General features: G+C 39.8%; 1 protein-coding gene across 7 annotated transcripts in view; it reads right to left on the bottom strand.

Moving 5' to 3' along the window:
• Positions 1–23,542, bottom strand: part of MRRF (mitochondrial ribosome recycling factor) — a 57,778-nt gene extending 34,236 nt beyond the window's left edge. For 2 of the 7 annotated variants that reach the window (XR_012008256.1, XM_072777839.1), the window contains exons 1-5: positions 22,949–23,488; positions 22,791–22,854; positions 17,123–17,334; positions 8,270–8,425; positions 4,879–4,997 (exon numbers count right to left, since the gene is read on the bottom strand). Coding sequence is in view for 4 of the 7 variants with exons in the window: in XM_072777839.1 (XP_072633940.1) it covers positions 4,879–4,997; positions 8,270–8,425; positions 17,123–17,306 (459 nt within the window). In the remaining 3 variants the exon portion in view is untranslated. Of the gene's footprint in view, positions 1–4,878; positions 4,998–8,269; positions 8,426–17,122; positions 17,335–22,790; positions 22,855–22,948 lie in introns of all 7 variants that reach the window. The other 5 variants (XR_012008257.1, XM_072777840.1, XR_012008255.1 and 2 more) reach the window with 4 other exon arrangements.
• Positions 23,543–23,550: the final 8 nt, after the last annotated feature.

Genomic DNA, 23,550 nt, shown 5'->3' with positions numbered 1-23,550 from the left:
GGGAGAATCTCTACTTTGAAGAAGTAGCCTGATCTCAAGTCTCTGAGTCCCCCTCTTCTGAAGCTTCCCATGGAGAACTCACCTGTCACATCCCACTGCCACCAACTGCCTATGGTCATCTGGTCCACCCAGTCTTCCCATACAACCTTCTCCCCTAGACATGGGAACACCCACTGCTGTTTTGAAGCTGCCTCAATATGTACATCTTCCCAGTACAATTACAGTGCCAGGTACATGGTAATGCTCAGTAAAAGTATGTTGAATAAGTAGATTAATGAACTGGCTCAGATCTGTTAGAAAAACCCAACTCCTCATTTTTACTTCATGTATATCCCCCCCCCCAAAGTTTATTTTATACTTTTTCTGTGTCCTTTCATATGTGAAAGAAAAATTGTGAATCAGAGGTTTCATTTGCCAAGAAACCCATTAAAAGAGGAAATCTAAGTATGTACATTTTTGTTTGATACAGTAGGATATAGAAATTCAGGGAATCAGTTATTTGCCAACATGGCTTCTCAACTACTCATGGTGCAAAAAGGCACATATTTCTACTGCACTTCCATCCCAGCCTGTACCCCCTTACTGATGGGATGCTGACCAGGACCCAGGGCAAATGAGCTGTTCTTAAACAGTAGCACTGACCAACTAGTTGTAGCTGCTTGGAGTACTGTGTGGAGAAAGTTCACAGGCTCCATCTAGGGTCGGGTCAGGCAATAAAGAGTACTGTGATCCATTAACAATGTCTGCTATTGGTATTCTTAAGCTAATCTACATTAAAGGATGAAAGATGATAAAACTTCCATAGATAGGTGAACAAGAACTTTGACAATCTGGGTTCAAGTCAACTTTGCTAGGGCTATTTTAATTACTGGCCTTCCATTTTCTATATCCCAATGAGTCCCTCATGTGAAAAATCATGTGTAAAGGCAGGAACCCTGGTTGTTTTTAAAATTTTTTATTTAAATTCAATTAGACAACAGTACATCATTAGTTTCAGATACAGTGTTCAACCATTTATCAGTTGCGTATTAATCCTGGCTGTCTTAATCATCAATGAATTCCCAACCCCTCAAATAGAACTAAATAACTCATAGAAAATAAGTTACTGCTGAATTAATGTAGGAATAGTGAAAGGAACACAGGCTTTAGTGTCAAACAGACCCGTGTTCAAATCTTGACTATCCTGGGATCCCTGGGTGGCGCAGCGGTTTGGCACCTGCCTTTGGCTCAGGGCGCGATCCTGGAGACCCGGGATCGAATCCCACATCGGGCTCCGGGTGCATGGAGCCTGCTTCTCCCTCTGCCTGTGTCTCTGCCTCTCTTTCTCTCACTGTGTGCCTATCATAAATAAAAAAAAAAAAAAAAAAAAAAAAAATTCAAATCTTGACTATCCTAACAGTGTGAACATGGGAAAGATATTTAACTTCTCCAAGCCTCATCTATAAAATGGAATAAATAATGCTTCATCTTAGAGAGGACCTATGTCGATCACTGAACAAAAATACGAGAAAGTAATGCCTGGCAACACAGTAGACACTCAATACACATTAGCTTTCTTCCTTCTACAAGAGCAATAGAGGAGCCTGTTCAATTTTTTTTTTTTTTTTTCTCATTTGCCTTGTTCAAATCAAGCTGTGGTTTTTACTCCCTTCTTTCCTTTCCCATCATTAACTCTAGCTGCAGGCAAGTTTATGGAAGGCAGCAACTGTGTGTATCATTTATCAAGCAGGACACATGTTAAACAAATGCAATGCAGTTTTCTGTCTTCAATGCATTTGAAAAGATTATGCATGTAAATCTGCATCGTGTCACTATGGCATGACACAGAAATGCTCAGGTTTGGAAAGAAAGCCAATTGCATGTGAAACAGAAAGGAATTACATAAACACAGAGGGGATTAGCTCAGCATTTTGAAGCTAGGAACCTGGTTATTCAATGGACAGTTTCTAAACTGGAGGAAGGAAATATTTAGTTAGAGCTATTTGTTTAATATATACACCAGATGAGATAAAGGAATTCAAAAGACAATGTAACTCATACTTCCTCACTCTGTCCTTGTAAAGAACCTCTCTACTGAGATGATTATGAAGGTTTTTGTTTTTTTTTTTCCTTCAAAATTCACAGGATTTCAACTTAAGAGAAATGGCAAAGATGCTTTGGTTGAAAAATGAAGATATACTCCAACTTCCTAAGAAAAAATTAAGCTGTTAATACTTCCTCCTGCCTCATAAGATGCTCTGGTGGCCAATCAGATGCTTCTTCTGTGAATGCCATTTGCTATTTAATAACAGAAGTGGCTGGCTCTGAAAAGCAATCTGCCTGATGAGGTCTTCAAGCTGTGTAATTAGGAGGCTATTCCCTAAATTGGCCCTTGGTGCCTATGGGATCAGATGAACAAGGCAGAAGGCCTCAGCCATTCAGAAGGAGCCAGGAAGGGAAAGAGTTGACGATTCTCTTTTTGTCCATTTCTCTGCTTCTCAGTTACACCAGGAAAGAATGCCCTCCTTCCATCAGTCTAATGACAAGTATTCATCCACTTGAGGAAAATTGACTGAGTGCTTCCATGTGCCAGGCACTGTGATAGGTGCCAGACACAGTGAACAAGTTAGATAAGATTTCTACATTCCAAGCTCACAATCTAGTGGAAGTGAGACGGAAGATAAAGATGTAAACAAATGCCTCACTGTTAATGATGAGTATGAGGAAGAAAATGAACTGGGCTATATAACAGAGGTTAGCATGGACAAATAATTTAGATTGAGATTAGGGAAGGCTTCCCTGAGAAAGTGACATTTAAGCTGTGATCCAAAATACTAGTAGCAATTAGCCACACAAGAGTGTTCCATGCAAAGGAAACGGCATGTGCGAAGGCCCTGAGGACACAAATGGTGTGTTGTCTGAGGAACTGAAAGGCCAGTGGGCCAAGAGCAATGTACAGGGACGACAGTGGCATAAAACTACAGAGATGAGAGACAGGCAAGGGTCATATCATAATGCAAAGCCTTCTAGGCCACAATAATTTTTTTTCTTAGAGATTACATGAAGCCACTGATAAATTTAAAACATGGGAATGACATAATCTAATATGTATTTATGAAAGTTCACTCTGGTATGGAAAATGGAATGGGGGAGTGGTAACAGCACCCCCCCCCCGCCCCCCGCAAAGTATGCCTGCAACATTAGCTACAGTAGCCCTCTGAAACAGTTTGCTCAGAGGCAGGGCAAGATGGCGGAAGAGTAGGGTCCTCAAGTCACCTGTCCCCACCAACTTACCTAGAGAACTTGAAACAGTTTGTTCTTATCAACGGCTTTCCCTTACTCATACCTCTAACCCTGTCTGTCTAATCCAACAGGTTTCACTCTGGTCTCTGGGAAAGAACTACTGAAAGAGACCATTGGAACAGAAAGGTACTTCAGATTCCTTCACCGCATATTAACAGATTAGAAAATGGAGATCAGGGATCCCTGGGTGGCTCAGCGGTTTAGTGCCGACTTCAGCCCAGGGCATGACCCTGGGATCCCGGGATCGAGTCCCACATTGGGCTCCCTGCATGGAGCCTGCTTCTCCCTCTGCCTATGTCTCTGCCTCTCTCTCTCTGCGTCTCTCTCATGAATAAACAAATAAAATCTTTAAAAAAAAAAAAAAAAGCAGGGCCGGGTGGGAGCCTGGGTGGCTCAGTCAGTTAAGCATCTGCCTTCAGCTCAGGTCATGATCCTGGAGTCCTAGGGTTGAGCCCTGCATCAGACTTCCCTGTTCAGCAGGGAGTCTACTTCTCCCTCTCTCTTTGCCCCCCCCCACCCCCCCGTTCTCTCTCTCAAATAAATAAATAAAATACTTTAAAAGAAAATGGAGGTCAAACAGCCACCTGAAGGGAGATGGGACCAGGTTCCAGATTCCCCAGGACCTCCAATCTGGTCAATTCCAACTGAACCAATAAGGAAAAAGCCATTTATCTTCCTCAACTAGACTTAAAATCATAGCCTCCAGGTTGCAATGATCTAATGCAAACCATCTTTCATCTTGGAAGCTCCGTGCTCTGTGTAGTTCTACAATGATTATTCCAGAAAGGAATATGAATTCCTGAGGGTCTGCTCTACATGTTAATGCAAAGGGCACAAACTGAGGGCCCATGGACCAAATATGGCCCATTAATATGTTTTGTTTCATAGTCTTCAAAAAAAAAAAAGTGAATCAATTATCAACATTTAAACAAAGATCTTTTTTTTTTAAAGATTTTATTTACTTGAGAGAATGAGCAAGAGACAGAAAAGCACAGCAGGGGGAGGGACAGAGGGAGAGAGAGAAGCAGACTCCCCACCAAGCAGGGACCACCCCCTCAATGTGGGGCTCAACCCCAGGACCCTGGGATCATGACCTGATCCAAAGGCAGATGCTTAACTGACTGAGGCACCCAGGTGCCCCTAACAAAGATCTTATATAAAATGTGAGTTACTGACTTCTTCTAGAAACAAAAACCTTAATATCAAATAACACTGATTACCAGGTGTACATTTCTGCCTGGCAAGGATCAGTAGAAGCTGGGCAGAGGCTGCTCCCTTCAGACAGGGTGCAAGCTCTCCCACTAACCCCAGTCCCTTCCATTTGGCTAAGTGCCAATCACTGCATCGCCACTATTGTTTTCCTTAGATGGAGACTGTTTCAGTATTCAAATTACTTGCCTGGTCTTTTAGTGTTTGAGTTTGCAAAGGAATTTAGAAACAGGAAGAGAGCTTTCCTTAAATCCTTAAGTTCTCTTTATCATGCCTTCTCTTGTTTCATCCCAAACTGGAGGGAATACATCCTCTTGACTTGACCCAGCCTCCTCCATTCCAAAAGAGACCATGAAGAAGAATCCTTTATGGGCAAAGCCACCTCACCTCTGGGAAGCTGGCCATATTCACCAAAATCAGGTGTGGCGACTTCATGGAAATCTGGCCAATCTGGTTTAGAGCAAGCTTCCCATTAGCAGTTACCACAGTGATACGGTCAAGGGATCCTAGAAGCAAAGTCACAAAGTCTGAGAATTCAGAAGGAATTCCACCAGCCCCACACCCAAGTCCCTACCTAATTCAGATTCAGCTAAGATCCAGGGACTCCTTATCAATGTGACAAAACTGCTCAAGGGGCTTTCACAGGAGCAGCAGTGTCATGTACTGGAAAGAGCTCTGAAATGTTGACAGAATTAGGACTTCTTTACCATCAACCAGGATGGCCAACCATAAATGGATTATTCAGAGACACAAAGAGAAAGGCAGAGAGGGGTCCCTTTAGACAAATTGGGTGTTGTCCCAGCAAACTGTTGTTAGAATAACATAGTACTTTACTATGGCCCAAAGATTTGACTTGAAGTATTCAACCAGATTCAATGTCATTGCAAGACAGGAGGTTATTGATACCACTGGCTTCAATCTGGAAGAGTCCAGGACATATAATGGTATAAGTCTCCATGATTCTGAAGACCAATAATCTGGGTTCAAGTACCAACTCTGCCACTGCCTGATTGTGTGACCCTGGGCAAATCCCCTCAACCTTTTGGCACCTGTGTCCTGATATCTAGATGTAACATAAAAATTGTACTTCTCTCATAAGGTTGTTATGAGGATTCAGTGAAAGAGTTTCTGGAAAGCATTTGTAACTATCTTGGCATATACAAGTGCCCAGTAAATGTTAAATTATTTCTTGACTTTTGTCTCAGTTTTAACCAAACTATTCTACTTCCAATTTCTCTAATATAATCTTCTCTTTCTTGCCTCAGGACTCTGAGTATATATTTTTCTTTCTATTGAGAATGCTCAGGACACCCGGGTGGCTCAGCAGTTGGCATCAGCCTTCAGCTCAGGGCATGATCCTGGTCCGGGGATCAAGTCCCACATGGGGCTCCTTGCAGGGAGCCTGCTTCTCTCTCTGTCTGTGTCTCTGCCTCTCTCATGAATAAACAAATAAAATTTAAAAAAAAAAAAAAAAGAGAGAGAGAGAGAGAATGCCCTTCTCTGCTCAGTTAACTCCTGCTCATTCTTTAACACTCAGATATAATAACATCCAATCTCAGAAACCTTATTTGACCTCTAGGCTGCATTACAAATGCCCTTATGAGCCCCCAAGGACCCTATGTACCCTTCTATAATAATTAGTATTTGCTGAATATTTCCTATGAGAAGACATTGTGCTAAATGCTTTCTATAATGTCTTTGCTTTCATTCTCACAATGACTATGCAATATTTGCACTACTTTATGGATGAAGAAACGAGGGACCAAATGGTAACTTGTCCAAGGTCACAACAGTTCTTCATAACGGAGCCTAAATTCAACCCAGGTCTGGCCAACTCTGAAGGCATGGTCTTCACCATTCTGCTTTGCTATATGGTTTTGTCCATCTTGGTTTACTTGTCTATTCCTTCACATTAGGCTCTAGGCTCTTGGAAGGTAGGAACAATGTCTTTTCTTTCTGTATCTACAGCACCTATTAATCAGCACAGTGTAAGTGCTCAATAACATTTTGGTGAATACATAAGTGTGTAGATGGACAAATGAATGGAAAAGGGTAAGAACAAACACATGAATAAATCTATACCTTAGACAACTATTAAGAGCAATCAACTTCTTTAGAGATAGAAATTGCTGGTAGACAGCTGGAGGTGTGAAAGGAAAAGTGCCTGCTGGTTCGGATAGTAATGAAAGAGGATATGTAAAATTTGGCATGCAGAAGACTGGCTAAGTTCAGTTTCACCCAGTCTCTTCATGGCCCCAAGTTCTACGGAGAACGTTACACAAACATAACCCTGAAGAGAAGGAGGCAAAGAGGAAATACCAATGGGAGGCCTTTTGAAAATGGATCTTAGCTCAGCTTTCCTGATTTGCCATAAGATCCTTTGCCACAGAAGTTGCAACGTGGGCTTTTCAGTATGCAATTGTGGTGGTTCCCATTCCCTAAATACATATCGACATAATGCATCAAATCCTTTTCCCTCAATCTGTCCCCAGCGAGAATCTCCCTCAGCCTCATTTCTGCCCCTCATTTTCTCAGAGGTTAACATTTAACAAATTACACTCCCTACCTCTTTCCAGGCCCATCATCTTTTTAAGTTCAACAAGAGTGGAGCTTGCTGGCTAATTTTAAGTATCACATTTCTCCCTGAGCTCCTCTCAAACTGCTCTCTGGTTTCGGCTGCAGAATGTTAACAGGCCAGAAAGCACAGGGGAGACAAAGCACTTTATCAGTTTCATACCTAAAATAATAAGCAAGTTTAAAATAAACAGTTGGGAGAGATTGAATGGCACGCTCTACTGCCAGCAAAGGCAGAAATGCCCTAGTCCAAAGTTTGACAAATGACGGAATGGTCTTCTGATTTCACATAGGATCTCGTCTCTCTGAACTCAGTATGTTTCTCCTGGTGTTTATAAATGGAGCTGTATATTTTTCACTTGGTTTTCTTAAGAACAAGTTCACAAAATATTTTCTAGTTTCCTTAGGAACTATCCCAACCAAGATGTGAGTGGGAGCAGCCCAAGCTCCCAGAGATAACTTCAGAGGGGGTCTCAGGCTTGACTCTAGGATGATGACAATTTCCAAAAGGCCAATTTAATAGCAATTGGATTTTTCCTGCCTGCCTGCACCATTAGCTGACAACTCACTTCTTCCATCACATCTGCAAACAGTTCTCCTAGACAGTTCTGACATTTCCCACTTAGAAAAGCCACTTTCAGGAAGTTATTAACCCAAACGGAATCTTCCTGGTCAAACTCAGGGGTACAGATATGCCTCAGATGGATAGGTTTGCAGCCACTTGGTTCCCAGAAAGCCATAAGAATGGCCAAATAGGATAAATCGGAAAAATCAGACCAAAGATGTCAGTTACTGTGAGATTAAATACCCAAAAATGTTTATATAGCATAGCCATAATAAAACTCCCATTTTCTGAGAGTGCAATTCCATGAGAGCAAAGATTATGCCTATTTTTTGTTCACCACTGTGTACCAGCATAATACTTACTTCAGAGTAGACAAATATTTGCTAAATGGATGAATCAGGTATTACTGTTAACTATGAGCCAGGCACTGTGCTCCAACCATTCTGTATTTATTTTAATACCTACCCCAAAGATATAAAGTAGGAATTAGACAAGGAAACTGAGGACCAGAAAAGTAAAGTAACTGTCCATGGTCACCAGTTAGTAAGTAAGTAACAAAACTGGGACTGAAACCCAGCTCTGCCAAAGCCATGATCTTTCCACTATGCCCCTCTCCAAAACTTTGGTTCAGTCACTAACCTGGTGAGGTCCTTATACTGATAGTTTTATTGAAATTATCTTTGAGTGCTTCCATCACAGACTTCATTTCTTCATCCACCTCTTCCAAGTTGATTATATCCTCAACCAAGGCAGCATTAAGATTCACTCTGGTTTGGAACTGTCCTTTCCCTTTGGCTAGAAAGTCAACAATCATTGAATAAAAGAACAGCAGCATAGACAGAGATAATAAACAATTAGTGAAGAAGTACCTACTAAGTGCAGGGAAAAAATGCCAAGTGCTAAAAAATTGTACATTAACAGTATCCTAAGAAAGAACTTTAATTATTGTTCACTAGGTCCCCAGAACTGTGCTAATCACTTTCTGAGATACTAGTGAAGACACAGGTTTTATAATGAAATACTTCAGGTGAAAATCCTGACTATGATGAATACCAGTTTTATGACTTTGGGCAAGTTACTCTACTTTTCTGAGTATCGGGTTTCTTGCCTGTGAAACAGGGATAATATCTGTACTGCCAGGTTGCTATGATACAAATTAAGTAATTCAAATACCTAAAAGAGCACTGTCCATATGGCAGGCACTCCATAAATGAATTCCTTATTTTTTAGAAAAATAAACTGAAAATGAGAAAGGTAAAGTGATTTGCCTAATGTCATAAGGTCCTGGAATTGTAAAGCCAAGATTTGGTCCCAGATCTGTCTAATTTTAAATCCAAGAACTTTCCATTAGATTGTCTCTGAAAAATCTAATTGGAGACACAGGAAACATATTAATTCATTTTAAAATGAATACTAAGGGAGGATATGCAAAGTATCTGATAGCCAGGACAGATAAAAAGAACAACAGTAGTTAACAAATATTAAACACCAGTAGTGGGGGAATCCCTGGGTGGCTCAGCGGTTTAGCACCTGCCTCCGGTCCAGGGCATGATCCTGGAGTCCGGAGATCAAATCCCGCATCGGGCTCCCTGCATGGAGCCTGCTTCTCCCTCTGCCTGTGTCTCTGCCAGCCCGCCCCCCCTTCTCGTGTGTGTGCGCGCGCGTGCTCTCTGATGAGTAGATAAATAAAATCTTTAAAAAATAATAAAATAAACACCACTAGTGGTAATAACAATGGTTTGTATTTCAGAAAATCAATAGCAATGGCAGCTGAATAAAATTTGATTTTATGCCTAAGCCACCAGTTCTTTTTCCATATACATTCTATATATATAGATCACTCCCATGAGTAATACAAATATTCCTGCCTTTCTTCATGGAAAGTAGGTGAAGGGGAAAAAAAAAAGTAAAAATACTAAGTAATACTATCTTACATTTGTTAACTATTTGACAAAATTTTTTTTTTAAAGATTTTATTTATTTATTTATGATAGTCACACAGAGAGAGACAGAGAGGCAGAGACATAGGCAGAGGGAGAAGCAGGCTCCATGCAGGGAGCCCGACGTGGGATTCGATCCCGGGTCTCCAGGATCGCGCCCCAGGCCAAAGGCAGGCGCCAAACCGCTGCGCCACCCAGGGATCCCTATTTGACAAATATTTATTGAGATTTATTCACAACAAATTTCATTGAACATCTACAGTGGGCCAGATCCTGTGATATTTCTAGAGTATATATATATTTTTTAAGATTTTATTTATTTATTCATGAGAGACGCAGAGAGAAAGAGGCAGAGACATAGGCAGAGGGAGAAGTAGGCTCCATGCAGGAAGCCCGATGTGGGACTCAATCCCAGGACTCTGGGATCACGCCCTGAGCCAAAGGCAGACGTTCAACCGCTGAGCCACCCAGGTGCCCCTCTAGAGCATATTATAATAATTTGCAATGCAATTTAAAACACATTCTTCTAATTAGAGAGTCAGAGCAGTTCTCAGAGGTAAGAAAAACAGAGTTTATTATTGTCCCCCTTGTATGGGAGATGAGATGAGAAATCTACAGCATTTAATTGAATCCACAGCACTTAGAGAAATCTAAGCACTTAAGTGACTTGAATGTTTTCCCCGAAATACCAACTAGTAAGCACCAGAGTGATTTTTAAAAAAAATATGTATTTGCTTGCACCATCACTGTGCTTGAAACCTTATTGCTCTTAAGTTAACAGAATGATGGCTTAAAATTTTCAGAAATGATGAAAGATGAGAATCTTCAGATTTAGAAATACAGGTTCCAAGTAGGATAATAAAAGTAAATTCATACCTAGACATCCTGCGAATGCAGAAAAGCAAGGACAAAGAGATCCTGAAAATAGCCCGAGATAAAAGACAAGTGATCCATAAAGGATCAAAATTCAGAATAACAGCAGACTCTCCAAGAACAACAACATGAGCTAGGAACGATGGAAACAAGATCTTCAACTTTTGATCTTTCTTAAACTAAGAATGCATGTTAAAAATTTTAAGTTATGCCCAACAATATTAGAATGGATAATATGAATGAAATAGTATACAGCCATCAGAAAGAAGATCTACAACTACACAGAAGAAAATGACTCTCACAAACATAACATTGAGCAAAGAGGTTAGACACCAGAATACAGAGTGTGCAGTACAAAAGCCAGATACAAGAATACACAGTACAAAACTAATCCATGCCATTAGAAGTCAGAATAATAGTTACTTACAAGGAGTAGAAGGTGGGAAGTTACTAGAAGGGAGCATAAAGGGGACTTTTGACATGCTGGGGAATGTTCTGGGTTTTGATCTGAATGCTGATTATACAAGTGTTTTCAGCTTGTGAAAATTATCAAGCTGTTTCTTATGATTCTGCATTTTTCTATAGGTGCTTTTAATTCCTATAAAAAGTTAAAAACAGAAATTAAGGGTAACTGCTAAGACAATAAGAAATAAAATGTGCAACTTCCAAATCAGCAAGCATGAAAAAAGAGAAATCAAGAAATTGGATTAATTCAATGGAAAGGAGAGGAAAAAAAGGAACTAAAAAACTATGATAAAGTACAAAATAAACTGACAGATACAAATGCCTATAATCACAATAAATATAAACAGACCAAGAAGAGAGTTAGAGATTATCAATAAGAACTTTTTAAATCTAGTCATATACGATACATAAGAAGATTTACCAAAACGTGAGATTATAGAAAATTTAATGTATAGGAATGGAAAACTATAACCCTGGCAAATATTAAACAAAAGAAGGCCGATGCAATTATATTAGTAACTAAAAATAGATTTTAAGACAAAATGCATTATTAGAAAAAATGAAGACCATTTCACAATGACAGTAGAAATCAATTCACCAGAAAGATATTACAATTTTGAGCTTAAATATACCCCATTACATAGTCTAAAAATTAACAGAATTAAAGGGAGAAACTGATGAATCTACAAGCATACAAGGACATCCAAAATACCTTTCTTCATAACTGATAAATTGAGCAAATAAAAAAAAATAGAAACTTTGATCAACAAAATTAGCCAACTCAATCTAATGGTCACATATACAATCCTGTACCCAGCAATAAAAGAATACACATTCTTCTCAAGCACACTTGGACCTTTATACAAAATGACCATGTTCTAACCCACAAAGCAAATTTCAATAAATATCAAAGAATATTATAATAGGACACATTCTCTGATCTCAGTAGGATTAAGCTAACTCCAAAAACACATATGCTTGAAAAATTTTAAGCACTTTCAAATAACTCATGGACTACAGAAACACACAATGAAAATTTAAAATATTTAGAAAAAAACAATAAAAATACTATACATCTAAAACTTCTAGGAGGCACCTGAAGTTGTATGTATTTATGTATGTATGTATGTATGTATGTATGTATTTATTTATTTAAAGATTCTATTTATTTACTCATGAGAGACACAGAGAGCAAGACAGAGAGGCAGAGACACAGGCAGAGGGAGAAGCAGGCTCCATGCAGGGAGCCTGACGTGGGACTCGATCCCAGGTCTCCAGGATCAGGCCCTGGGCCGAAGGAGGTGCTAAACCGCTGAGCCACCGGGGCTGCCCATGAAGTTGTATTTAGATAGAAGTTTATAGCTATACATGCTTATAAGAAAAGAACAAAGGTTGAAAATTAATGAACTGTCCAGTTCAAAGGATAGAAAAAGAAGGAAATGGGAGAAAATAAACAATAAAGGGCAGAAATCAATAAAACTAAAAAGAGATCACCAAAATTAAAAGCTCTTTTTTAAAAGGCTATGAAACTGACAAACTTCTGTCAAGAAGAAATGAGGGAGAAAAGGAAGTAGAGAAATCAATAACATTAAGAAAGAACAGGAGGAGACCATTACCAAAACATTAGAGATTTCAATAATCTTAAGAGACTATTATGGACAACTTTATGCCAACAGCTTTGTAACTTAGAAATAATGAAACGAAAAAAAAAAAAAAAGAAATAATGAAACGTTTCCTGAAAATATACAATTTACTGAAACTAACTGAAGAAAAAACAGAAAATCATAATCATTAAAGAAACAATAGGATTTAAAGTCTGTCTACATATAATACCAGGTCCAGATGACTTCACACGCATTCTACCAATCATGTGAAGAACCAATTAATCCTGATCTTATCGACCATCCCACTGTGAGAGAGACAGAGACAGAGATGAACTTCCCAACTCACATTATGGGACTAATACAGTCTTGATACCAAAACCTGACAAGGATAATGCTAGAAAGTTACACTCCTCAATATCAGAGAGTTACATTAAAGCTAATCTCATATAAAAGTATAGACTCAAAAACCTTAAATTAATATTAGCAAACCAAATCCAATAATGTACATACAAATCATGTATCAAAAGTGGTTTAGGGGATCCCTGGGTGGCTCAGCAGTTCGGTGCCTGCCTTTGGCCCAGGGCGCGATCCTGAGTCCTGGGATCGAGTCCCACGTCGGGCTCCCGGCATGGAGCCTGCTTCTCCCTCCTCATGTGTCTTTGCCTCTCTCTCTCTCTCTCTATGTTTATCATGAATGAATGAATGAATGAATGAATAAATAAATAAATAAATAAATAAATAAATAAATAAATAAATCTTTTTTTAAAAAAGTGGTTTAACATCAGAGAAAGCTACTGATGTTGAGTCACCCCATTAACAGATTAAAAAAATAGATGACCGTCTCAATAAACGCAGTAAGAGCATTTGATAAACTTAATACTCATTCAAACCAAAAATTCTTAACAAAATAGGGACAAAAGATATTTGCTCAAAAGAGACTACTGAAAAATAAAGCAAACATAATTCCTGATGTTAACATAGGAGGATGCATCCCCTGTAAAGTCAGAAATGTATTAAGGATGCCTACTATCATCAGTCACATTTATTCAACTTATATTAGAGTTCTTAGTCAATGGCAGGGGGGAGGGAATTAGAAAAAGAAAAGGTATATGAATTAGAAAGGTCTATGGATTAGAAAAACAAAGCTATCATTATTTACAGATATTATGATTACCTAGAAAATCCAAAAGAACATACAAACAATAGATCTAATAACAGAGCTCAAGGTTGCAAAACACATCAGTGTATAATAACCAAAAGTGTTCCTATTCACCAGCAACCTAACAGAACACATAATCTTTAAAAGATATGAATTTAAAACAACAAATCATCCATAAAAATAATACCATAGATATACTCATGACCTTAAGGTAGGGAAATTTTTCTTAAACAGAAAAAAAAAAAAAAAAAAAAGCACTATCCATAAAGGAAAGCTTGATAAATTGGACATTAAAATTAAGAACTTCTGTTCATCAAAAACCACCATTAAGAGTGAAAAGGCAAGCATGTCAGCAATACATATGTATGACAGAAGTCTTTAAAACTCCTACATATCAATTTTTTTTAAATGGGCAAAAGACTGGAAAAAGGATAAACAAAGAGCCAATAAACAAATGTAAAGATTATCTAATCATTATTATTATTATTAATCATTACTATCTAATCATTATTCATCAAGAAATTACAAATTAAAACCACAATGAGATATAACTGCACACCCATCAGAATGGCTAGAAATAAAAAGACTGACTATATACCAAGTGTTCAAAAATATGTGGAGCAAAGGGAAAGCAAAAACATTTTTGGTAGGGGTGTACCCTGGCACAACCATTTTGGAGAACTGTATGTACAGAAACTGAATATACACATCCTCAAAGACTCAGAGTTCCCACCTCTTGGTATATGTACACCAACAGAAAATTATTCATGTGGGCACCAAAAGCCACATACAGGTGTGTTCACAGTAGCATTATTTATTTTAGCTCAAAACCAGAAGCAACTCAAATGCCCATCAACTACAGAAAGCATACACAAGTTGTGGTGTAAGCATTTCCTAGGATCCCATAAAGAAAGTAAAATGCACAAACAACTACCACATGCAACAACAAAGACAAATTTCACAAATAGATTGCTACCAAAGGAAGCCAGGCACATAGGAAGCCAGACTTAAAAAGGGCAATTCTAATCTACGGTGCTAAAGTCAATAAAATGGGTTATCTTTTGAAGGGTGACAACTGAAAGGGACGTGTGGGAAGCTTCCAGAGTCTGAGTGATGTTCTGTATCTTGATGTGGGTGACAGCTACAAGGCTGTGATTCATTTGACGAGAATTCTCTGACCTGTAACCACTTACAATTTACGTGTGTACTTTCCTGCGTATATAACTCAAAAATTTACTTTAAAAATATATGTATGTGACCAAAATGATGACTGCTCAGAAATAAACCTGATCAAAGAAATGTTCATGCAGAAATCTTTATGGAGAAAAACTCACACTATGATTATAAAGTTCATCTACAAGAGCAAAAGGCCAGAAAGAAGAAAATGAGAAAGTGTTGTGTGTAGGATGAAGGGAAAGATTTGTACCCCTAGATTTAAGACTTTATAACAGTGATTCAGGTAGAAATGAATTTAGTGTAGGGAGAGATATGTAATCAACAAAATTAAGAGCTCAGAAATAAAATACATATAAAGAAACTTGACATGCTACAGAGGAATAAAGAATGGGCTAATCAACACGTGATACTGACATAACCTATTACCCGTTATAAAAAAGAAACTTAAAAAAAAAAAAAAAGAAACTTAAAATTACATTCCCAACTCACAACATATTTAGGAATAAATTCCATATAGATTAAAAACCCATGAAAAGTAGAAATCTCTAAGATATTTAGAACTTAATATAGAAGAGCTTTACGACCTTGGATAGGTAAGGATTTGTTAAATAAGACATAAAATGTATAAATGATAAAAGAATGGACTAAAGAATCTGACCATATTAAAACTTATGCTCGGTATGCCTGAGCAGAAGATGTGGCTCAGTGGTTGAGCGCCTCCTTTCAGCCAGGCTGTGATCCTGGAGTTCCAGGATCGAGTCCCACATCGGGCTCCCTGCATGGAGCCTGCTTCTCTCTCTGTCTGTGTCTCTGCCTCTCTCTGTGTTTCTCATGAATAAATAAATAAAATCATTAAAAAAATAATAAAAAATAAAATAAAGCTTATGCTCAATAAAAGATATCATTAAGTAAAAAACAAAGCAGACAGTTATAACATACAATCTACGGAGTACTCTCATTCCTAACACAGTAAGAATCCAATAAATCTAAAAGAAAAAAGTCAAACAACTGAGTTTTTAAAGAGGCAATCAAAAAAAAACATAAAAACTAATAGCCAATTAAATTTGAAAAGATGCTGCTTAGATGCTGTTGCTAACATGTATGATGCTGTGTGTATCAGGAGCCCACCCACCCCGTTTCCAGTTCTGCCACTAACTAGATGGGACCATGGACAAACATCTTACATAGGCACCTCAGCTTCCTCATTGGCAAATGGTGAGATCTGTGCTTCACGAGATAATCATAAAAATTTCTTCACTGGATAATTATAAATCTTTCACTGGGTAGTTAAAAATATCAACATATTAAATATGTGAATTTAAAAACATTAGTGCAAGATACAGATTAAAAGTTGTTGCCATTATCAGTATTAACAGAATGTAAGTCTTCTAAGTATTAATGCTCTTTCAGTAACTTGTTCATTTTCCATTAATAGAAAAAGGAAGGTCCATATGAAATGATAAAAGCAAAGTCAGTGGAAAAAATAGTCAGCAGCGTATTCCCGGCACCATCCTTGGGAACAGACTCCCTGACCCACCACTGCAAATAGCTGGTATGTCTGACTATTGTCTGCCACTCCATTCATTCATTCAACATTTTTTGATACAATACTACGTGTTGGGCCCTGTTAGGTACTAAACAAGATACAGATCCTAACATCATAGGGTCTGGCATACAAGACATACAACAAGTAATAATTAATCTTACAATTAATTGATTAATTAATGGGTGCTGTGCTAAGGACGTCAAAGGTAAAATAACAGTGCATCTGAGTGCACGTAACAAGGGACCTGACCCAGTCCAAGAGGTCAGAGGGGGCTTCCATGAGGAATAGACATTTAAGCTGAGAGCTGCGGTATATCAAAGTTTCATTCTTGGATGACACAAACCATTAAGATCATCCATCTAAATCCATGGCTTTAAAACTTCCTAACCCAACAAACTTCTGGTTTTAATTTTACTTCCAACATAGGTCTTCCTATAAGGAGAAAATACGTTGATCTCTGCCACAAATAGTCTGATTTGCTTGGCACTTATAGCTCTGATTCTAAAACTAAAAGAAGGAAATCAGACATTTTATACGCAATGGTAACCTAGGAGGCAGCACAGTAATGAGCAAACAGACCCTCGGTTCTACCACTGTCTCTGCCACTGTAGTATCTTTTAAGCTGATCATTTCCACTGTCTGAGACACCATCTCATCATTCTTCTACAAGGAGAGAAATTCAGTATCTCTCGGAGATCCCTTCCAGCTGTGATAATCATATATCTCTACCTTTGGCTTTCTTGGTAGCAAAATGACGGACTGGTAGAGCTGGAAAGGCCATGGATTGCTCATGGTCATTTTGTCTTCCACTCACTGTCTTCAGTGTCCCTTCCGAAATAGGTCTGGTCAAGGCTGCAAGGTAGTTACAAAAGACAGGGTGGACCAAGCGGAAGCATCTTAAACCCAAGGCCATGACTGAAGACAATACTCGTGAACATTCACTAAAAAAAAAATAAGACAAAAAGGAAATCTAAGTAAAAGAGACTATGATACAACTTCAGAAAATATTTTATACCAATTATCAAGCAACCCCTGCAAACTGAGCTATGTGCTAGGCAGTTTAAATATATTATCTCCTCCCATCAGCCATCTGAGGAAATATGATTAGTCCCTATTAGAGGATGAAGATATTGAGGCTCACAGAGATTTAAGCAACTTGCCCACAGTCTAAAGGACTCCAAATCACCAGGCTCTTACTACTGTACCAAATGCCTCTTATGGCACACAAGGAACACAGAGTAAGTAAATGCGCAGCAGCCTAAGTCTTTAATGATGCTAATTAAACCCTTACATGAAAAAAAGGCAAAAAAATCTTGATAAAGTTATACTATAAAGAGGGAGGGCAGAACACTGGAAGACGACTTTAACCTAAATTAAAAAAAAAATCATTTCAACAGGCATAAAATGACTGGAAAATTCACACGACAGCATTTAACTAAAAATTTCCTTGGTTCCTTATGCACTGATTACCAATTAGAATGCACTTTAATGTGAGTCTGAAGCATGGTTGAGGTTTGAGGTCTTCCATGTTATAGAACTAAAGCTCTGGAAAATGCCACTCTCTTCTGTGTTAACACAAGTTAGACATTATACATCTAAGGTCTGACCACGAAAAGATGCTGGAGCCTACAGCTAGCATCTGCCAGGAATCTGGCTATCACTCAGTTAAAACTGAGAACAATTCGCATCAAATACCTGAAAGCTACTATCTTTGAAAATCCGTCCTACACCTCATAAAAAAAAAAAAAAAAAAAAAAAAGCCCCATTCTAAAATGTTGATGCAGTAGAACTAAGTAAGAGCATGTGCTCTGTAGCCAGGAAGACCTGGCATCCAATGCAAGCTCCATCACTGACTAAATGCTCCTGAACATTTCTGCCACTTGATTCCCTCAACTGTAAAATGCGGATAATTAGAGTTACTTCTCAGGGTTGGTAGAATAAATGAGTTTATGCAGGTAAAATAATTGTCACAGTGCCAGATGACAGCAGGAGCCCCCCAGAAAGGATAGCTGTTGATAGCTATCACCTTTCCTTTCAAAAAGACTCCCACACAAGAAAAGTCAGATACAATAAAGAAATCTTGCATGTCATTACTAATGTACAAGATAGCTTAGTCAATCAGATCTGGATGCACATTTCAACTTTGGGCAATTCACTCCACCTATCTGGGCATCCCTTTCTTCATCTCCAAAACGAGAAAAAGAATCTTGATCTTAAAATGAAATAGTATGTGTATGCAAAACACCTAGCACAGTGCCAGGGATATAATACCTGCTTAATAAATGCTAGCTATCATTATCATTATTTCTTAAAAGAAAAGTAAATAAATAGAGCAAAGGCAAATAATTTCTCCTGATGGAATTCTTTTTTCTCCTGATGGAATTTTTAATAGCAAGGGATGCTAGATGACAGTGATTAGTATACAAAGTTGGTCAAAGTAAATCTGGATTAAAAAAATCAAGAAGTATCTTTTCCTCTTTTTTAATTACTATCAATAGCTACTATAAATTGAAGTCAGGCCCAAGCTGCTTGCTTTACCTGTATATATTTCACTTAATCCTCCCAATAATGCTACAAAGTATAGTAATCCCCATTTTACAGATGTAGAAACTGAGGCTCAAGAGAGTCACTGTCCAAGGGCATGAAACTATAGAGCTCTGCCCTATCTTGGCAAAACTGTTCACAAAATTTGGCTCTAAGTGTGGTTTCTATATCTAGATTTTTCTAAGATAGCCAATGCCTAACCCACACTTATATCCAAATATGGCTGTGTAATAATGTGGGTTTTATTTTATTATTATTATTTTTTAATCTACAGGGTTTCAGTTTGGCTGCTCCATTTAAGACAGGTTTCCCGGTATTCCTGTTGCAGGTCATAGAACCAATCTGCAAAGCAACAGGAAATCAAAATGGGTTAGAAATAAACAACTTTTGACAGAAAATGCAGCACCCAAAAGCAGACCCAGTACATGTGAACGGAAGACAACTCTATAAATAAACCACATTGCTGAAAGGTTTTAGGAGTAGATTTTAATTGCACAGAGGTCAGGAAATTTCAAAGTGGAAGTTCAATAAAGGCAGTCCCTTAGGCCCTTTACTTTAAGGACATGCATATTAACAGCTCAGCACAGAAGTATTAAAGTCAAGGAAAGGAACTGTCATGGGAGTCCAAGTATTATACAACAAAATTAACCTATACTCAGAAAAAAAATGTGCCAGGAAGTCAATGGGCTTTGGATACAGTATTGAACTGGAATTGTGACCTTACTAGCTGTGCGTTCCTGGGTAGATCATTTAGCCTCTCTGAGCTAGTTTGTACCCCATTTTAACTATGATGATTTTTATTTTTTTTTTAAGATTTTATTTATTTGAGAGAAAGAGAGAGAGCATGAGCAGAGGGGAGGGGTAGAGGGAGGAGAAGCAGGCTTCTTCCTGAGCAGGGAGCCCAACATGGGGCTGGATCCCAGGACCCCAGAACCATGACCTGAGCTGAAGACAGACACTTAATCAACTGAGCCACCCAGTCACCCCAATCATGGTGATATTAATGAGCTTTTAAAAAGATAGTTTAAAAAAGAAAAGAAAGAAAAGAAAAGAAAAGAAAGAAAAGAAAAGAAACGAAAAGAAAAGAAACGAAAAGAAAAAAAGAAAAGAAAAGAAAAGAAAGAAAAGAAAAGAAAAGAAAAGAAAAGAAAAGAAAAGAAAAGAAAAGAAAAGAAAAGAAAAAGAAAAAGAAAATTATAGGGATGCCTGGGTGGCTCAGCGGTCGAGCGTCTGCCTTTGGCTCAGTCTGATCCCAGATTCCTGGGATCAGGTTCCACATTAGGCTCCTTGCATGGAGCCTGCTTTTCCTCTCTCTGCCTGTGTCTCTGCCTCTCTTTCGGTGTCTCTCATGAATAAATAAATAACATCTTTCAAAAAAAAAAAGGATGATTATAACAATAACAATGAAACAACTGCCAACACAGAGTTACAAAAAGTATTCTTAGTGCTGTACTGCACACATTCACTCACTTGAGCCTCATGATACACTATGAAATAACTATTATTAGCATACCCATTCTATGGATGAAGAAACAAAGGCACAGATAAACAATCTGCCCATTATTAGATTTCAGGAAATCTAATACCAGAGTCTGTGCTCTTAACCACTATATTATACTATTATGTATATGAAACACGCACAGCAATTACTGACATTATTATTCAAACTGTTGAAGTAATTTTTAAAGCTATCTGAAGCACATAATGTTTTTTCCAAAGTTAAGATTCTCAAAACTTGACTTTCTCTGTTTTCCACAGAAGGTGTATTTTAATTTTGGAAAGAACTAGATGAAGGACAAAAAGCCATCGCTTATCCATTGTCCCAGCAACCTCTCCCAATCCAGCTGTAGATTAGCTTATAATATGCACATTTTTATAAACACCGGTGTGGGCCCTTGCTGTATATAAAATACTTCCACATGTATTATTCAATAACCAGATTTGTGATTACCACCCACACTTTACAAATAAGCACACTGATTTTTCATTTCCTGGAATGTTCCTCCTGCTCCTAGGCCTTCAAACATACTGCTGAAGTTGAATCTGCTTGGGAATGATCTTCCCCCACCTCTTTAATGAACTACCTCCCATTTTTCTTTCAGATTTCAGCTTAAGCATTGCTTCTCAAAGAATGCCTTCTTTGGCCATCTCCTCCAGCTCAACTAGATCACATGTCCTGTAGCCCACTTTTTTTTTTTTTTTAATTTCTTTTTTTTTTTATGATAGTCACACACAGAGAGAGAGAGAGAGAGAGAGAGAGAGAGAGAGAAAGGCAGAGACATAGGCAGAGGGAGAAGCAGGCTCCATGCATCGGGAGCCCGACGTGGGATTCAATCCTGGGTCTCCAGGATCGCGCCCTGGGCCAAAGGCAGGCGCTAAACCACTGCGCCACCCAGGAATCCCTGTAGCCCACTTTCATTAACACCCTATACTTCTTAATAGCAGTCAGACTTTATCAGCTAATATTTGTGTACTTATCTGATCATTACCTAAGTCCCCCCATAAGACTATAACCATCCCAAGGACCGACCTATGGTTGTCTTGTTCATTGCCATACCTCCTGTACCCAGCACAGTCTCTGAACACAGAAGACACTGAATACGAGGGATGAATACACGAGAGTCTAGAAAGAGTAAATCCGTGCCCAAGTTCACAATTATGGTGCAAGATTTGGGATCTAAGCCTCGGAGTGAAGGTCCTGCGTTCTACTTCCCAATAGCGCTCCGATGATCTCTTGGTTTGCCAGATTTTTCGTGTAGATAGTCGGGTATGCTCTCTAAATTCCGTGCCTTGTAAAGAAAGCATTCAGTGCCTTGTAAAGGTGATTTCTAGCAACTGACTATATGGTGTCTGACTATTCATAGTATCATGACTGTCGTATAGAATCGTGTCCCTGACGTAGCCAAAGGAGGATAAGACACTTTAACAGGTGGGAAAAGAGCTTTTGCCTGACAGCTAGAAGGTATGGATCCCAATATTCCTATCTCATCACTCCCTGCCAACCAGTCCTCTGCAGACTCAAAATCATCTGTCCTCAAAAAGCATTTGTGGGGATCCCTGGGTGGCGCAGCGGTTTGGCGCCTGCCTTTGGCCCAGGGCGCGATCCTGGAGACCCGGGATCGAATCCCACATCGGGCTCCCGGTGCATGGAGCCTGCTTCTCCCTCTGTGTCTCTGCCTCTCTCTCTCTCTGTGTATCTATCATAAATAAATAAAAATTAAAAAAAAAAAAAAAAAAGAATCTCAGCCACCTGATTCTGTCACTTAGCCAAGTCACTTGACATCTGTGAGCCTCAATTTCCTCATATATACAAAAGGGGTAGTAATACCAATCTCACAGGATTGCTATAGGAGTTAGATAAAAGAACCTTTATCACAGTGCCCAGCACATACTTAACATGCCTTGAAATTGGGCAGCCCAAGTAGCTCAGTGGTTTAGCACTGCCTTCAGCCAGGGCATGATCCTGGAGACCCAGGATCAAGTCCCACGTCGGACTCCCGGTGCATGGAGCCTGCTTCTCCCTCTGCCTCTCTCTCTCTTTCTCTCTCTGTGTGTGACTATCATAAATAAATAAAAATTAAAAAAAGAATAAATAAAGAGGTTAAGGGCAGCCTGGGTGGCTGAGCGGGTTAGTGCCGCCTGCAGCCCAGGGCATGATCCTGGAGACCCTGGATTGAGTCCCACGTGGGGCTCCCTGCATGGAGCCTGCTTCTCCCTCTGCCTGTGCCTCTCCCTCTCTCTCTCTGTGTGTGTGTGACTATCATAAATAAATAAAAATCAAAAAAAATTAAAAAAAAAAAAAGGCATTTGTGGCAGCTCTTGTATGTGACCTGTATCAACCCGTTTCCCCTACCTGGGTTGTGTTTCCTCGTCCGTAAAATGAAGAGGTCGGACTAGATTCTGGGCAGCGCGGTGGCCTGTGGTGGAAAGAAGACGACACCGAGCTTAAGAGGAAAACCTGGGAGAGCGTCGTGGCTCTAGCACTTCCCAGACCTGTGACCTCGACCTCACCTGTAACAGGCGGAGGACGGCGCTGCTGGCGAGGACGCCCGAGCGAGGGGAGCGCTGCCGCGACACTAACTAGGCTGCAGCCACCGCAGTAAGCACCGTCGGTCGGTTACGAGCCGAGGCTTGGCCGCGTAAGCCCCACCGCCTCCGGCCCGTGGGGCCCTTGTCGTGCTCCCTCTGAGCTTCCATTTCTTCCTCGTGGGAGGTGGGGGGACCATGCTACCTACTCCCACGGGAAAGGTGAACGTCCCTGCCCGATAGTGCGCCGCCAAGAAGTGGCTGCTGCGGCGCAGGGTCCCTCCCCTCCGCCACCCACGAGATTCCGAGCTGGGCGGGCGAGCCCCATGCCCGCCCCCGCGAAACTCCGGGGGGGCGACAGGTCCCGCCCCCGGCCCTACGGAGGAAGCCGGACTCGCACGCAACCGGCCGCGGGACGGCGATCGGAGCCCCCCGAGGGGAAGTGTCCGGCGCCAGGGCCCCAGGGCCCCGCGCGCGCCTCCACGCCGAGCAGGGGCCACTCACCAGCTGTCGCCCCGGGCGCTCGGAGCGGACCCACGCGACCGCGGGGACGGCGGCGGCGCAGGCGCCATGACGTCACGGGGCGG

This window comes from Canis lupus, chromosome 16 (assembly GCF_048164855.1).
Source record: "Canis lupus baileyi chromosome 16, mCanLup2.hap1, whole genome shotgun sequence".
NCBI lineage: Eukaryota > Metazoa > Chordata > Mammalia > Carnivora > Canidae > Canis > Canis lupus.
The sequence above is the reverse complement of the archived record's forward strand: the minus strand, read 5'-3'. Positions and strand labels throughout refer to the sequence as shown.